Below are 17234 nucleotides of genomic sequence, written 5' to 3'. Positions count from 1 at the left end.
CCTCAGGACATCAAACCCTAGGAGCTACAGCGGAGCTGCCAGTCGAGAGGATAGAGGGGGGATGAATGTGTCTAAGACCCCGTTTACATCTTGTATTAAAATGCGTCTCATATCGAGATTGTATCTAGATAATGATTTAGCCTGATTACATTTACACCTGTCATTAATATGCGTTTCTTCAACCCGATCCGTTTGAGATCCGATCGACTCTGTCCAGCTGACAATCGAACGTGGGTCTGCCGCACACCTGATTAATCACTTAATCCAATCATATAGGACAGGAAATAAAGATGCCAAGTGACTTTCAGGAAGTAGTGGAGATGGTGCACAGAGCCTATTGAGAGTAGACAGTTTTGTCTCGTCTGGACTCCACCTGACTCAACCTTGACCAGGATCCATTTTAATGCTTTTTTTGCTAGCTGCCATGGAAGCCTGCTCTTTCCTGGTCTGGAACCGGCGCCTGCCAACGGCTACGTATTTCCGCCCACGTTGTTGATATGTGGATTAAAAACCATGGATGTATTAATAGAACGCATTAAATGTAGTCGCAATGCATGTAAATGCATCCCTGATCACCTCCGGAGGTGGTTTGGCTAATCGGATCGCAATCCGTCCTCAAAACATTTTGGGCGCATTTACACCTGTACTTTCATGTGGTTTAAAACGATCAGATCAATCTGATCACCAAAAACAGGGTTCTAGTCTAGGTCCTCAAAACCCACCTGTTCACCAAGGCCTTTGGCCTGTTACAGTAGTTAGTTAGTTAGTTAGTTAGTTAGTTAGTTTGTTGGTTGGTTGGCTAGTTAGTTAGTTGGCTAGTCGGTCAGTTAGTTGGTTAGTTTCTTTAGTTAAATAGTCAGATAGTCTGTGTAGTTTTTGTTCTGGTCAGTTTTCTTTGTCTGTATGACTCGTCTCTTCCTGCCACTATGTAAAGCATCCTTGGGTCTCATGAAAGGCGCTATATTATTATTATTATTATTATTATTATTATTATTATTATTATCATTATTATTATTATTATTATTATTATTATTAGGTGAGGTGTCTAGCAGCTAGGCTGAGGATTCAGTCAGTTATCTGAGGTATGGTATGGTATTATTACAGTGACCAGCACGCAGAAAGATGTGTAACACGAATTAAATCCCATAACTGGGATGGTTGTAACTCACTACTATCAGTCGGAGGTGGTCATGTCTATCTGGATGATCTTTGGTGTCAGTGTGTGTAAATCAACAGACTCTGCTGTCCATGTGCCTGAAAGGCAATCTGATAATGAGACCCGGTTTCCCTTTACAAGTGGAGTAGGATTACTCCCAGGTGTGTGTATGTGTGTGCGCGTGTGTCATCTACTGTATGTGAGTGTGTTTGTAGGTGTGTGTGTGCACGCGTGCGTGTAGGCTACTGTATGTGAGTATGTGTGTGTGTGTGTTTGAATGAGCTCATATCATCTCATGGGTCCACACTGGGGGGCGAGGCAGACACCTTCTCGTGGTGCCCCCCGTCAGTAGCTGTGATTAACCACTGCAGGCAAAGCAAAGTCTGCCAATTGAGGGCCACCACCTGGGCTGGTGTTCGGCTGCCACAGGTGGGGAGAGCAGCCGGCGGAGCCCAGAATTCTTCAGCTGAACATGGAAGGGCTCACCCCCAGTAAGATCAACGTCATCAAGCACCTGGCCTGCACCACCAAGGCCCTTGTCATCCTCCTCCAGGAGACCCACTGCGTAACAGCAGATAAGCTAGTTCTCTCAAATTTTGCTCTAGCTGGGTCTAAGCAGGAAGCATGGCCTTGCTATGTCTGTCCACCAAAGGTTGAACTGGACTCTCGCCAACCAATCCCCGACTGGCTTGGAGATTGAGTGGTTGTGCGTGGACGTTACCGGCTTTAAAATTGTCAACGGCTACGAGCCTCCGCCCTCGCGAATCACACCATTGCATCTCCCAGTCTTCCCCCACCCCTGCCTCTATGCTGGCGACTTCAATTGCCAGCATGAAGATTGGGAGTAGAGCACCAATACACCCGACGGAGAAAACCTGGCTGCTTGGGCAGCTAACAACAGCCTGGCACTGCTGTACGATCCCAAGGGCGATCCCAAGGGTGCAAGGAAAACTGGGATGAATCCTGACTTGGCATTCGCGAGTGTCGGCGTTGACAACCGGCTCCCTGATAGACATGTGCTAGGAAAGTTCCTACGGTTCCAACATCGACCATCGCTGATAACCATGCCTAAACTCGTGGACCTCGTCCCAAGCGAGCCGGAGAAGCGATGGAACTTCCAAAAGGCCAACTGGAAACGCTACCGCCTCCTTACCCATAGATCCACGAGGTGCCTTCCACCACCTAATACCAACAACGTGGACGAGACGTACCGGCATACTGGTGAAAGCGGCCAAAAAATCCATCCCACGCGGATGTCACAACAGCTACAAACCGGCTTGCTTCAGACCTGCTGTCAAGACTCACCCTAAGGAGGCAAGAGCGCTGGGAAGAGGCCATTAACTCTCTTATTATTAATAATCTAATAATTATCTCTTACTCTTATTAATTCTCACACTCCAGCTGTAAGGCATGGAGCATCCTTAACAACCTCACTGGTAGGTCCAGACACTCCCTCTGTCACTGCCCCATCCCTGCAAACAAAATCGCATCACAATTTGTGAAAAGTGGGACATACGAGAGCAAAGACTGCGAATCGTCACGACAAAAGAAGTGTCTGATCTGTGGAAGGCCACAACTCCTAGCGGCAGTAACATCACACCGAAGGAATTCGCTGTGAATTCACACCGGAGGAGTTTGCTGCTGCCCTCCAGCATGTTTAGCCAGGGAAAGCCCCGGGGCCTGATTCTATCTGCCCGGAGCTTATACTCCATGCCACGCCTGCCCTGAAATCCTGGTTAAGAGCGTTCCTCTCTTCCTGCTTGCGCTAACTCAAGATCCCCAAAATCTGGAGAAGAGCCCTAGAAGAGTTCATGGAGCTTGTCAGAAACCGCAGCTTCACCCTCACCATCGGTAGCGGACAGTGAAGCAGGTTGCAACGCCTTAAGAACGGCGTCCCCCAGGGATCTGTCCTGGCCTTTACAACATCTACACCTACGACCTGCCGAACACAGTCTCCAGGAAGTATGCCTACGCAGACGACCTTGTGCTGGTGTACTCAGGCCGGACTGGCAGGACATGAGACCCTGAGCCAGGACATGCAGACCTAGCGGCATACCTCCGGAAATGGAGATTGAAGCTCAGCGAGGCAAAGACCTTTAAGATTGTTAAGACTTCCACCTTAACAACAAGGAAGCCAAGCGCGAGCTCCAAATACACATCGATGGAACACTCCTGCCATGCTGCCCCGAACCAACCTACCTCGGCGTGGCATTGGACAGGTCACTCACTTTACGCCGACACCCCGAGTCACTGCACAATAAGTTAACAGCTTGTGTGGCGTTGATGAGGCGTCTGGTCTGATCAGGCTGGGGCACTGCCGCAAATACATTCCATACGGCAGCCCTAGCCCTGGTCTACTCGACGAGTGAATATTGTGCACCGGTGTGGTGTCGCAGCGCTCACGCTTGCCTCATCAATCCGCCTATCAACGAAGCCTTGCGCATCGTGACTGGATGCCTGCGTCCCATTCCTGTGGACAACCTTCCCATCCTTGCGCCTCAAGTTGAGACAACCTTTTGTGCCTGTCGCACGGGATCTCCTGCAGCAATGCAGAGATCTCAACATCAGCGAGGCAGGAGGGTGGACCACACCTGGCATGCGGAGTGGGAGGCAAACACCTCCAGACTCCGTGATTTCATCCCAGCCGCCGGTCCTTCCCCTACCGGGGGACCCTCTCTAGCGGGGGATTACCCAAACCGGCGTGGGTGAGGCTTAATCATCCAGCGTTGGACGCTTCCGCTCATCGATGCACAGATGAGGCTTGGCATCCTGTGCGGCGTGCGAAAGGAACAAACCGCAGACCATGTCATCCAGGACTGTCCGATATATTGTACACCCAACGGAATGCGTGGCCTGACGGTTTTGGATGACGAAACGGTGACGTGGCTCCTGGAGGTGTGCCCGGATATATAGCCCAGGTGACCCCCTCACCCAGGCTCGGGGTGGTAAAAGGATAGCCCCTCGGCCCCGAGCCTGAGGGGAGAGGACGAATCAACCAACCTACCCAAACAAAGAAGAAGAAGGTCCACACTGTATGTATTGCAGTTGAGGAGCGGCTGTTGTCAGATGAGAAGGTAGCGAGGGAGGAGGAGGATCACATGTCTTAAATACAGTACTGTACCCCTCTACCGCTCCAACAGCCTGCTGTACACCTGCACATCACACTAGGGTAGGGCTGGGCGGCTCACTCTATAAAGCTCTAACTTTCAGCATTAAACTAGAATAATGTTTTATAAAATCTGAGTACTGCAGAGGGATGAGTTACAATATCTTAAATGTGGGAAGGGAGTGTGTGGGAGGGTGTGTGTGTGTGTGTGTGTGTGTGTGTGTGTGTGTGTCATTCACCTTGTCCACAAACCACCCTGCTGAAGATCCTTTGTTGTTGTGTCCGATGGTGATCTTCCTGATCTTGCCCAGGTTTGGGGCCTCAATGGTGAACTTGTCCTCGGTTCCTTTCTCAAAGTTGTCCTTGTCGTTATCCAGACGCCTCTCAGCTACCACACACACACCAGACAGGATGTAGTTCAACACCAGGACTAAATACTAGCGACTAATTACTACTAAGTAAAAACTACTACTGACTAAATACTACCCACTAAATACTACAGACTATATACTACACGACTAAATACTAGTGCCAAAATCCTTGCTAGAGCATGAAAATCCTGTCAATGGATGAATTCATCCCATATAATTTATATTGGGAAATCTCACATATTAGCACATATGTCATTTGAATTACACCACACATGGGGGTATTTCACTCACCTGTGTCCCCAAACTCTCCGAAGATGTTGAGGAAGACATCGGCATCAGTCCCGCTGCCCTTTATGTCGGCAGTAAACACACTCACCACATACTTGTTATCTGGTACGACACGGGGAGCATACAGATTAAGAAGGACTCAGCACAATCTCACAAACAACTTTTACATAATACAAGGAGAGGAGGGGAGAGGAGGAGATGAGAGGAGGGAAGAGGAGGAGAGGAGAGACGGGGAGAGGAGAGGAGGAGGAGAGGAGGGGAGAGGAGAGAAGGGGAGAAGAGGGGAGAGGAGAGAAGAGGGGAGAGGAGAGGATGGGAGAGGAGAAACAGGAGGAGGAGGGAAGGGCACACTCCATAATTCAGTCAGGATCTTCCACACTGGTATTGAGCTATGGAGTAAATGATTCAAGGTCACAGGGAAACTCGGGGTCAGATTTAAATCCAGGGAGAACAATAAGAGTGGGTGGACTGATGTTAGGCAGGTCAGCAGGCGAGAGGAGACGTACATTTGGGCATGTCCATGGGGTCGGTGGTGCCCAGCAAGTCCCTGATGAACAGGTGGTCTCCCTCCACCTTGCTCAGCCAGTTGTTACAGGCGAAATAGAAGCGGAGGTGAGGCCTGTTAATGTCCGTCACCACCACCCTGTCCAGGAACCAGCTGGCATTCAGACCAGTGTTATCGTGCTCTATCCTGGAGGAGAGAGGAGCGGAGCGGAGAGGAGAGGAGCAGAGGGGAGAGGACAAGAGAGGAGGGGGGAGGAGAGGAGAGGAGGGGAGAGTTTATATTGTTTCTACAGCACTCTCTTATCTACTCTACTGTGGTTAAAGCAGGGTGAGCCTGACAGAGGTGAGAAGGGAGGAGACATTGTCTTACAGTACCTGATCTTCTTCAGAGGCCCCACGTTGTGAGTCTTGATTCTGAACACGTCAGTCTTGCTCTTCTCAAACGCTGTTCTACTCCTGAAACAGAAACCAGGAGAGGTGTGATATGAAGACACGGTGGTATGGTCTGTGACCATCAAGAGAAAATGCAGTATATTCCAGAGGAACACATTGTACCACACGAACCAACACACGACAGAGGCTGTTCTCTCGTCAGGATCTCTTACAGGTGATACCTTCTGATTGATGAAGTTTACCCTTACTAAACTTCATTACACTGAAGCCTCAATGACAGCTGAGCAGTTATCTATAGCTCCTGTGTGGAAGATTAAATAGCTTTAGCTTCACCACCGCTACAGAATGAACACCAGGACGTACTTCTTCTCCGTGCTGTTGAATGGGAGAGAACAAAATAATAGGACAGGGATTAAAGATCAGTTAGGAATATATAGGTTTAATCTATTAGATCACAATGAATAGGAAACTATAACTACAATTATGTCTGAACATGTATTCATGACTATCTCATTACCAGGACACCCAGCCCATGAAAGGAACTCACTTGCTGGCCAGGTGCACCTTTGGACTGATTCCATAGTCTCCAAACAGAGTGATGAACACGTTGGCGTCAGTGCCCGCCCCTCTCTCATCTCCAGTGATGATCACCACCTCATACACTGGAGAGAGAGAGAGAGAGAGAGAGAGAGAGAGAGAGAGAGAGAGAGAGAGAGAGAGAGAGAGAGAGAGGTGGATAACAATAGATATCGTACAGTATGTTAGTTCAGGACATTGTGTGTGTGTGCGCGTGTGTGTGTGTGTGCAGGGGAGCCATAAGAGGGGGGGCAGGGTTGGGATGATTCCAAGGACTCTGCACTGGGGCTCCAATAAGACACTATTATTATTACTATTATTATTATCATAATAACTGTCTTCCTGTGCGTTTTAGGATTGATTTTAAAACTTTGCTGTTTACTTTTAAGTGCCTAAATGACTTGGCACCCATCTACCTCTCAGAACTGCTGGAACCCTATGCTCCTTCAAGCTCCCTCAGGTCCTCTGATCAGCTTCTCCTGGTTGTCCCCAAATCCAGGCTGAAGCTCAGGGGGGTCGGGCTTTCGCAGTGGCAGCCCCTAAGCTCTGGAACGAGCTGCCTCTGCATGTTAGACCGGCCCCCACTCTGCAGGTGTTTAAATCACGCCTCAAAACACACTTACATTCTTTTATGTTTTCCTGACATGGCCTAAGAGACTTGTCCTTTTTCATGTGACATACTGCGTATGTTTTACTATGTGCTCTTTGTGTTATTGTTGTTTGACTTGTACAGCACTGTGGTCAACTTTGTTGTTTTTAAATGTGCTCTATAAATAAAGTGGTATTGTATGGTATGGTATATGGTCTAGGTTTGGGGGGGGGGGGCAATATTGTGCATGTGTGAGAGTATGTGCTGTCCTGTGTGTGTTGAATGTGCCGTACTACTGAGTATGTATGAAGCACCCGCTGTCACGTAAGCCTTGGACTGTGATGACTTCATGCGTGTTGGTTCCTCCAGGCTAGTGTTACCACCACAATTAAGGCCAACAATCAAGCCATTACACCAGAAGCTCCACTTCATCAGCCAGTCATGCAGTCAGCCAGAATAAGTATAATGGGATTTAAGGATTAGTTGCACCGAGAGGTCAAGCACCAAGATTTTTTCTACCTGTATGAGATTTCATTCCTGTCATACAGTATATACGATATATATATATTGTCTTCAAATCATCTTTCACAGGTTCAATAGGAATTCAGTCATTATTCTTTCAGTATTGTCATGTTTCTCTCTTGTTTTGTTTCCCTACTGTATGCTGTTGAGTTTCATGAAACACAGAAGAGCCCTGGAGTTTACCTTTCTTCTTGTGGTACTCATCCTCGTAGTTCTCTACGAATTCTGGCTCGTAGTCCCTCAGCTCTTTCTCGTAGATTTCGACGTAGTTTTCAACTTTCTTCTTTTTGCCTTTCCCCTTCTTCGTGTCCTCCTCCGTGTCCACCGACCCCTTCTTCTTCTTCTCCTTCTTCTTCTTCGTTCCATCCCCCTCTTCCTCCCCGGGTGGTGAATCCTCCTCTTTCTCCTTCTCCTTGGATTTCTTGTCTTTGGCCCCCATGTTTTTGTCCTCCTGTGTCCCTCTGAGGGCGGAGGTCTTCTTCTTGGGTCCTTGTCTGGTAGTCTCTACAACATCTGGAAGCTTCTCTGCTCTCTTCTTCCTTCTCTTGGAGTGGTCATGGCTGTGATCTTCATCGTCGTCTGTGCTCTGAGACTTGCTGCTTCTTCTCACCTCATCCTCGTTCTCCTCCTCTTTGGTCTTCTTCTTCTCTTTACCTTGTTCTTGCTGCTCGTCACATCAGGCTCCGAGGTGTCGGAGTCGCGCTCCTGCTCTGCTGCTCCTCTGGGCTTCTCCTCCCTCCTCCTCCTTACCCCTCCTCCTCCAGCAGCATCCCTAGATCCCGTGACCTGCTCCCGCCTCCTCCGCGACCTTGTTGGCTCCTGATGTGCTGAGTCGTCACCATCGCCAGTACTGCTGCCGTCGTCGTCCAGCTCTTCGGTTTCCTCTCTCGCCCTCTGAGTTGTTGCTTTTTTCTTTTTTTGCTGGCTGGGCATCTTTAATTTATTTACTACCCTGTAACCGTAACCGATTCTTGCGTGTTCCCAGGAAATGGAAACTTGATCAAACTGACCTGTGGCTGCCTGGATTGACTCACCGATCAGGATGGGACCGAGAGAGCCACAACCCGCAGAGGCTTCTGGGTAGAGAGGAGCCTACAGTAGCAGGCTGACATGGACGTGTCTGGAGTCTGTGGAGCCCCGCCCCTGTCGCTGCTGTGTGACCTCATTAAAAAATCACCAGTCTTTGTCACCAGGCCAGGAGAGGAAGCCCCTATAGGCTGTGCAAATGGAGAGGTGCCACAAAATTCTGACCTACAGTATAAGGAGGCTGCCAATAGGCTGCCTCTTCAGAATGGGGTTCTCCTTGGTTAAGACAGTCAAGACAGACAATTATACATACAGAAGTCTTTTTCATTAAGGTGAAAAGACTTAAGTCCCCAAAAAAGACTTCACATGTTTTCTTCATGTGGGTAGAAGTGGAAATAGTGTACATATTTGGATAGGCTGATCAGGGGTGAGGGGGGGACAACGTATCATATTAATGGTTAGCCAGACAGTAGGTCTGAAGAAACCATCTCTCGACCCCTCTGATGTCAAAAACTTCAGACCGGTTTCCCTTCTATCCTTTCTATCTAAAACACTTGAACGTGCTATCTTTAACCAACTGTCTTCATATCTCCACCAGAACGCCTCCTAGACCCCCACCAGTCCGGGTTCAAGGCTGGCCACTCGACAGAGACCGCCCTCCTTGCAGTGACGGAGTCACTCCATGCCGCGAGAGCGAACTCTCTCTCTTCTGTCCTGATACTCCTAGACCTGTCAGCAGCATGTGATACTGTAGACCACCAGATCCTCCTCTCCACTCTCGAGGAGAAAGGCGTCGCTGGCTCTGCACGCTCCCTGTTTGCATCCTACCTGACGGGCGGTACCAGGTGACATAGAGCGGGTTGATGTCTGACTACGGGGGTTCCACAAGGGTCTGTCCTCGGTCCTCTTCTTTTTTCCCTCTAGACTACATCTCTGGGCTCTGTCATTCGCTTGCATGGCTTCTCCTATCACTGCTATGCTGATGATACCCAACTGGTCTTGTCATTTCCCCCTTCTGACACACAAGTGGAGACATGCATAGCTGGGTGCTTGGCTGACATCTTGGAGTGGATGAGACAAGACTGAGCTGCTGTTCTTCCCGGGGAAGGGCTGCCCGCACCGGGACCTGGTAATCACCATTGAAGACACAGTGGTGATGCCGACTCAGACTGTGAGGAATCTGGTTGTGACCTTGGATGACCAACTCCAGAAAGCTGCTGCTCGCCTGGTGTTCAACCACCCCAAGTTCTCTCACACAACTTCCCTACTCCGTTCCCTACACTGGCTCCCTGTAGCGGCTCACATCCAGTTTAAAACTCTGGCGCTAGCCTACAGGGCAATGAAAGGAACAGCCCCCTCCTACCTCCAGGCCAGGGTCAAACCCTACACCCCCTCCCAACCGCTACGCTCTGCTACCTCGGGGCGACTGGTTGCCCTGTCACTCTGAGGCCCCTGCCGTCGATCAATACAGTCACGGCTCTTCTCTGTCCTGGCCTCGCAGTGGTGGAACGAACTGCCCACTGACGTCAGAACAGCAGAACAGCCCATCTTTCGTCGCAGGCTCAAAACTCATCTCTCCAAGAAGTACTACAACGATCCTTCCTCTTAAGCACCTATTGTATTTGAGATTGCTATTCTTGCACGTTGCCTTCAGCATTAGATTATGCTCTTAGTCACTTGTTTTAGAAAGGAGATATACTTGTGAGTTCTGGCAAGTAGTAGTACATTGGCTTTTCCTACGTTAAATGCAATTATTGTTAGTCGCTTTGGATAAAACCGTTTGCTAAATGACTGTAATGTAATGTACATTAGACTAAAGTACTAAAGACTATTTAGTATATATACTCGTATTTAGGCTAGTATACTACAAGACATTAGACTAAAGTAGTAATGTCTGGCCACAAGGTCAAATGTCAAGTCAGCCGTCATATCAATAGACATTTTTATTATGTCGCCTACTGTAGTATGCTCTAACTTGCAAAAGGTTTTATACATTATATTGTAGTGATATGGCGTATAAAAACTTCCGACCACAAGAGGGTAGCAATGACTAGTGTTCTTACCTGTAAGCCAGTCAGTAGGATTTAGTAGAACAAGACACCACACTACGCTGGATCGAATGCATTCATGATTCCATTCTCTTTAGCTGGATGTAGGCATAGATGTAGGCTGTGTTAACCGAGTTGCTACAGTAGTTAATAAATAGTCATACTTGATGAAACCAAATGTCTTCCGTTTAGATTAGAAACATGACACAGCTGTCCTCTTCATCACTGTAGGATTATCTGCATTTTATTTTACTTTACCGACCCCTGTACTCAGACATTATACGCCTGTACTGATATTTCTTTCCACATCCTCGTCATGAGTGGAACTTTATATAGGTCAAACTTGTGTTTCTGCACAACACATGTGACACCGGAATAACTACGGAGCGGATTTATTGCAACACTGGCAGTTTTCCGGTCTCTATCGTATCAGCTTCGTCAAGAAGATGGTAAGAGCGGAGACGTAGTTGGTTACCTCGAACAATCCTAATTCATCTGTTTTCCCAAACAAAGACCGACCCACACTTCTTTATTATCGTGAAGTGCCAGGTCTCATGTTATTCCAAAATCAACGTATTTCCATCGAGAGTAGTCGAACAACTAGTAAAAAAAAAAATAGACGAATGAAGGGCAACTCAGTGTTGTCGCTTAGCATATATCTCCCAAGACCCTAGCTACTAAAAACACAAACTAATTGGCTAGCTATAACTATAGTTATAGTGGAATATCAGCTATAGTGATATTGTGCGTGTCAAACATGTCCCTTTTAAAGAAAATGCTTTAATGTTAGCTTAGCAGGCTAGCACTACATAGCTGGGCTAACTCATTCATTCATCCAGTTGTGAACTAACAGGTGCCCGAATCGGTCGCTGTAGCCTCAGCTAGCCTCCTTTATTGTCGCCGTATGCATGGACACGGCATATGACTCTTTTTGCTAAGAATGAATTGTCACCCACACAAACACCTCTCCCCCACAGACGAAGGGGACATCATCGTTCGGTAAACGTCGCAACAAGACGCACACCCTGTGTCGTCGCTGCGGCTCCAAGGCATACCATCTGCAGAAGTCGGAGTGTGGAAAGTGCGGCTACCCCGCCAAGCGCAAGAGGAGATGTGAGTAGCGTTTAGCTAACAACAGCTAAAGTTGGCACTAACATCAGATGAAGTTGGTACTAGCGTAGCTAACAGTACATTAACTTAAATTGGCACTATACCAACATTTCATTAGCTAAAGTTGGGATTAGCGTAGCTGACTCGTAGTGGAGGCTCGTCCATTGAGGCAGGGGAGGACAGTCCTCAGTTTTTGGAAAGAAGAGAGGGATTAAAATATAAATATATGAATTTATTTATTAATAATGAAAAAGTTTTCCCTATGGATAAAAACCCATTATTGAAATTCTAAAGCTCCAACAGTGACATCTATAACTGGAGGAGCTGGAGGACCCATAGATATCTATGGAAGGGAGGCTAGCCTCCCTTAGGGCGGGTTCTTTTCTCTTAAATTAATGTAATGCCTTTTTTTCTTGCTAATTTGTGATTTGCCAAAATGCTGAAAAATTACCGCAAGGGAGGACAGTACTCTGGCCCTGTCTGAACAGGATTCAGATATGGACATTTTGTTAGTCCAATCACATTCCAGATTCCAGATTTACCACAGTGAAGGCCGATTGAGTCGGCGTTGATGTCTGTGTTTCTCTTCCCTGTGCCATTGGAGACTTTTTGTGTGTTCGTAGCTCCATAATATAATACATCCGAAAGTATTATGGGACATATTATACATCAAACTGTTCGTCTATTTGTCTTGATTCTAGCCATCTAAATATCCAAGCTGACATAAATACTTTTTGAGCTAGAGCCGCCTGAACACGGCAGTTCCACTGGCTGGCTATAGCCGGTAACGTTAGCTACGAGGGGCACGTCAGGCTACAGCATAGGCAGGCGCGCAGATTGGCTGGAGGTGCAAACTGACGGCAACTCGTCCAAAACATTTCTAGAGACTGGGTCGCAACACCGGATCGGAGAAATCCACAGCCTGGCTCCTGCTTGCGTGAGAATTGATCGCTTTGCGGTGCTTATTCCTCATCCAGTGATGGATGGGTGGATGGAAAACTTTCAACTGAATGTTCATATTGTTCTGATAATTGTAGGCTATAGCAACATAAACCCAAATGAGCTAATACCATAGCTGTACCATTGCTAGCTAGCCATGAGCGAACTGTTGGATACTGCATTTGCTGTGCAACGTATTACATTGTCCAGTTGTCAAATCTATTTGCCAACAAACTGTTTGAGAGCCAGCATACCAGTGTCCCCTAATCAATTTTTTTTTCTTATATCACCTAACCTCTCCAGCACCTCACCAATATCAATTCTTTTCTCTCTTTAGAGAAGAGTAGCCTACAATCCATTACAACAACTATTGCTTACAATGTTTTATTGTTGTTTTGTAATATTTTATCATGAATATGATAAATAAATGCTGCATCTAGTTAAAGAAAGTGTTATTCAGTTTTTCATATGCTAAAATTGACTGTAAATCCACTTAAAGCTGATATTTCAAATAATAACTGACTGAGGGAAAGTGCCCCCCGGCGCCCATGGGCAGTTCGCCTCTCTTCCTCCTGTCCTCCTCAGTTTTTTGAGTCACCAGCCGCCACTGCTGACATTACATTAGCTGAAGTTGGGACTAGCGTTAGCTAACATTATTAGCATAAGTTGGCACTGAAGTTGGCAGTGTTGTGCAGCAGTGCCAACTTCCTGATTGCTCTCCGACTATGAGCCATATTGGATGGTCTTGGGGAGCCGAATGTCACCAGTAACTACATGGATGCTGGAGAGATTGCGCTGAATCCTAGCTCTAACTCTGCAGATTTTTAATCTCCCAAATGTTTTAGGCTCCATCATATTGGCTGTTTGTTCTGTCCATTCCTCCTCTCCCTGGTTCCACCACCTCCGCCCCTGTGTTCATCCGCAGATAACTGGAGCGTCAAGGCCAAGAGGCGCAACACCACTGGGACAGGCCGTCTCAGGCACCTGAAGGTTGTCTACCGCAGATTCAAGTGAGTCACACACACCTCTCTACACGATGGCATCACCTGAAAAGTTGGTTTATTTACTGCGCAGCGAGCGACAAACACTTTTCTCAGTTTGTCCTGGTTCTCAACCATGGGATTTTTTCCCCACTGTTACAGAACATTCATTTGTGGCTTGATGCTTTCTGTGTGTTTTGGTTTAAAGTCTGATACTGAGACACATAGCGTAGGTCTCTTGGGACTGTGATGGGCTTGGTTCTGTGAGGCTAGAGTGTGTTCTACTGGGACTGTGATGGATTTGGTTCTGTGAAGCTAGAGTGTGTTCTACTGGGACTGTGATGGATTTGGTTCTGTGACGCTAGAGTGTGTTCTACTGGGACTGTGATGGATTTGGTTCTGTGAAGCTAGAGTGTGTTCTACTGGGACTGTGATGGATTTGGTTCTGTGAAACTGGAATGTGTTCTGCTGGGAGGAAGTGTTGTTACAATGTGTCTTAAAAAATGTAAACGGTGTAAAAGGCCTCAGATTGAATTTTGTAAACAAAAGGCCTTTCAACACTTTTATTGTGATGTGTCTTGGTATGTTGACTCAAGAATGTAAACAAACAGTGACAGGAGTGCATCAGATGTCCTGAGGGCCACCAGAGGAGAGGACAACACAAGAACTCTCCTTTTCAGTCACGTTCCAGTCATAGGGCACTTCCAAAAAGTACACGCTCAGCTTCCAATGATGGTATGATGAGATGTATGCCTTCTGTTTTCTGAACTCCCCTCTGAAGCCACCCTCTGTTTTCTGCTTTCCCATAAACCTAGCGCACACACAGATCTCTGGGATGGAGGGGAGCTCAGTTTTGCTGATCCTGCCGTCTGGTCGAGCACTGAATCTGTTGTGTGAACCATCCTGGGTGTTGATGAGGATGTGTAGAGGCCGAGCTGGTCCAGCCCCAGTGCTGCGGGCAGAGGCGTGTCTGGGTACAGATAGACGGGGATGAAAATGTCAGTTTGCAGGAAGGCCTCTGCTGGAATACAGTACTAGGGGCTAGAGTACAGTACTAGGGGCAGTAGCACTAGGGGCTAGAGTAGGTTATGACCAGGACTGGTGGTGGTAGGGGTGCTTTCATCATTGAGCTCTTGAGTTCTGAGTGAAGGTACCTCACTTCACCTTGTGAGATTTACTTTGCTAATGACCTTGTGGGTCATCATTCATTAATACATGTAGGCCTGGTATCAGTTGAACTTGATGGCCTCTATACATTAGTCATGCTGGGACAATTAGTTACAATTAGTTGCCCTGAGACAAGCTGCTGCTTGAATTATTAATTGCATTAATTGTGGCCTTTTGAGATTATTTAATTTCAAAGGTCATAATTGCGATTACGATTAAGGCAGGATTAATTGTGCAGCCCCAACTCCCACACAGGCTTTCTTTGGGAAATATGGTACTTTAGGGTTCTTATCCACTTGATGATGTGCTGCGTGCCTGACTGTCCCAGCACCGCATGTCTGGAACAGTCATTACCGCTCACCACCACCCCACCCCCCCAGCTGCAATTACCCCCCTGGGCCTCAATCAAGTACTACTACTATGCAGTGTTTTCTGTGGAACTGATCTCTTGGTGTGGTGGTGTGTGAAAAAAAGAGTCCGATTTCGAAACCAAAGCAGGGGATCGGAGACTGCCCTTCTTCCTCCCTTGTTCCTCTCTCCTGTCCCCTTCCTATAAGTAGGCCTATAAAGATGGCCTAACTTATCTCGTAAGGCTGGTAAAGACCTAGAGCTTAAAATTTAATTAATTACATGTAACTGGACGGGATAAAACAGTAACCACACAGGCACTTAATAAATCAAATGGTTTATAGACATATTTTAATCAGATGTATTGTAGGTTACCATTATAACAGCAGCTGTTATAATGGTAACAGCTGCTGTTTTCTGTTATTTTGATTGGCATTTTTTAGGTGGCTGGAGGAACATTAACACAAGCTAGTGTTAGTTCAGCCAGCCAAAAAGACCGTCGCACAATCCATCAGGCAGCGCTGCACCTGACTCGCACGAAAGTTGCAGAACCTACTCGCGCTTGTGGTGTATGTCTCCTTGACAACGCTCGCTTGAAGGGCTGACTGACGGACAGACAGACAGCAGCGCGTAGCTCAAATGGAGCATGCTCCGCTTCGGCTCAAACTGTATTTTCAGATAACGTTACGTAACGTTAGCAACACAAGGCCAATTTATCATATTCATTTTTTACTTGTCCGATCAGACAACTGCATGAGGCATTCCTCTTGGCCGAACAGAGTTTACTGGTCCCTGGGAAGCGGGCAAAACTGTTAGCCTACTACAGGTAGCTTGCCTTGTTCCTTAAAGGACAATGCTAGTTTTTGAAAACCTGGACTTTATTTACGACATATTATAAGACGTTTGACTCACCGAGATCACTTTGGTGTAGTTCGGAGGCCTGTAGAAGAAATTTAAAATCCAGTGCGAGCCAGTATATCCATGTAATGGCGGTGGTGGGGGCACTGAGAATGCAGTTTCTAAAAATCTATTTTCTGCCGCGAAACGGTTGTTTTCATCAATCTGTCTTGATGAATCGCTAGTTACTCAGTGGTTCGAATCCCAGCTCCGACTGTCCACATGTCGAAGTGTCCTTGAGCAAGACACCTGACCCCAAATTGCTCCCAATGAGCAGGTTAGCACCTTGCATGGCAGCTACCGCCATTGGTGTGTGTGAATGGGTGAATTAGAGGCCACTGTAAAGCGCTTTGAGTGCCGGGGGGGTTCCTGGAGTGTGAGGAGTGACTCTTATATGGGAGAGCACCGTGTGCTGATTCCTGACTGGTTTTCATGGGTGTGCCAAAGCAGCATCCTTCACTGTTAGAACCAACAGCTGTTGATGTAAACTCAGTTGCACAGTCTTTTATTGACACATGCTGTTGTTTTTGTGTTTTCCAGGAATGGGTTCCGCGAGGGGACCGCCCCCAAACCTAAGAGGGCGGCGGTGGCCGCGTCCAGCTCCTCCTAGAGGCTCAGTCTGAAATAAACGACCTGACCTGGGATCAGTCTCCATGTCCTGTCCTCATTCACTCTGCTCTCAGTAGACCCTGGGACTGAGACACTGCGCTGTCTACAGGGCCCTGGCGCTAGCCTACACTCAGGAGTAGCTGACACATCTGCAGATCAGACCCTTCTCTTGTCTGTAAGGCCGCATTTACACTGCAGGTCTTGATGTCCAGATCAGATTTTTTGCCCATATCAGATTTTTTTGACCGCCTACTTACATATACTTTTAAAAGTGATCCATATCAGATACCTGTACTAACACGTACATACTTGCTTAACACGAGGGTTTGGTCACCTTGGTTACCTAGCAACCGTAGAAGGGGCATGCGATATGACTATTACCACTCTTGCTGTTGTGGTCTTTGGCCTCCTATGATTTATTTGTATTTAGCTTTTAGGGACTTGATTTGATGACACGGCAGCCACAAGCGTTTAAAACCTTGCTCTGCCATCGCGGCTGAAATTTCCTCATAAACCGCTTTGTTTTGGTACAAACCAGTAATTGGCTTGCACTGACTCTTCGCCCCAAAGGCACAAAAGACAGGTTACCTCGGCAGGTGTCCACT

General features: G+C 47.3%; 2 protein-coding genes across 2 annotated transcripts in view; one reads left to right on the top strand and one right to left on the bottom strand.

Annotated features, from left to right (window-relative positions):
• Positions 1-8438, bottom strand: part of loxhd1b (lipoxygenase homology PLAT domains 1b) — a gene marked incomplete at both ends in the record, with an annotated part of 56543 nt that extends 48105 nt beyond the window's left edge. Inside the window, 8 exons of the mRNA XM_084440001.1 lie at positions 4502-4650; positions 4925-5023; positions 5428-5612; positions 5801-5881; positions 6182-6193; positions 6366-6480; positions 7689-8169; positions 8256-8438. Of these exons, the coding sequence (XP_084296127.1) occupies positions 4502-4650; positions 4925-5023; positions 5428-5612; positions 5801-5881; positions 6182-6193; positions 6366-6480; positions 7689-8169; positions 8256-8438 (1305 nt within the window). The remainder of the gene's footprint in view (positions 1-4501; positions 4651-4924; positions 5024-5427; positions 5613-5800; positions 5882-6181; positions 6194-6365; positions 6481-7688; positions 8170-8255) is intronic.
• Positions 8439-10980: 2542 nt separating this feature from the next.
• LOC311310747 (large ribosomal subunit protein eL37) lies at positions 10981-16669 on the top strand. The gene is made up of 4 exons (XM_084440288.1): positions 10981-11028; positions 11557-11692; positions 13554-13638; positions 16561-16669. Exons 1-4 carry the CDS (start codon positions 11026-11028, stop codon positions 16628-16630), a joined length of 294 nt encoding a protein of 97 aa, XP_084296414.1. The 5' UTR covers positions 10981-11025; the 3' UTR covers positions 16631-16669.
• The last annotated feature ends 565 nt before the right edge of the window (positions 16670-17234 follow it).

Source organism: Borostomias antarcticus, assembly GCF_949987555.1.
Source record: "Borostomias antarcticus genome assembly, chromosome: 6".
Classification (NCBI taxonomy): Eukaryota; Metazoa; Chordata; class Actinopteri; order Stomiiformes; family Stomiidae; genus Borostomias; species Borostomias antarcticus.
Note: the sequence above shows the minus strand (reverse complement) of the source record. Positions and strands in the feature narration are given on the sequence as shown.

Excerpts from the sequence above, each read along its gene's own strand:
- LOC311310747 (XM_084440288.1), top strand. Across the intron at positions 11,693-13,553 it reads CGCCAAGCGCAAGAGGAGAT|ATAACTGGAGCGTCAAGGCC; the intron begins GTGAGTAGCGTT and ends GTTCATCCGCAG. Across the intron at positions 13,639-16,560 it reads GTTGTCTACCGCAGATTCAA|GAATGGGTTCCGCGAGGGGA; the intron begins GTGAGTCACACA and ends TGTGTTTTCCAG.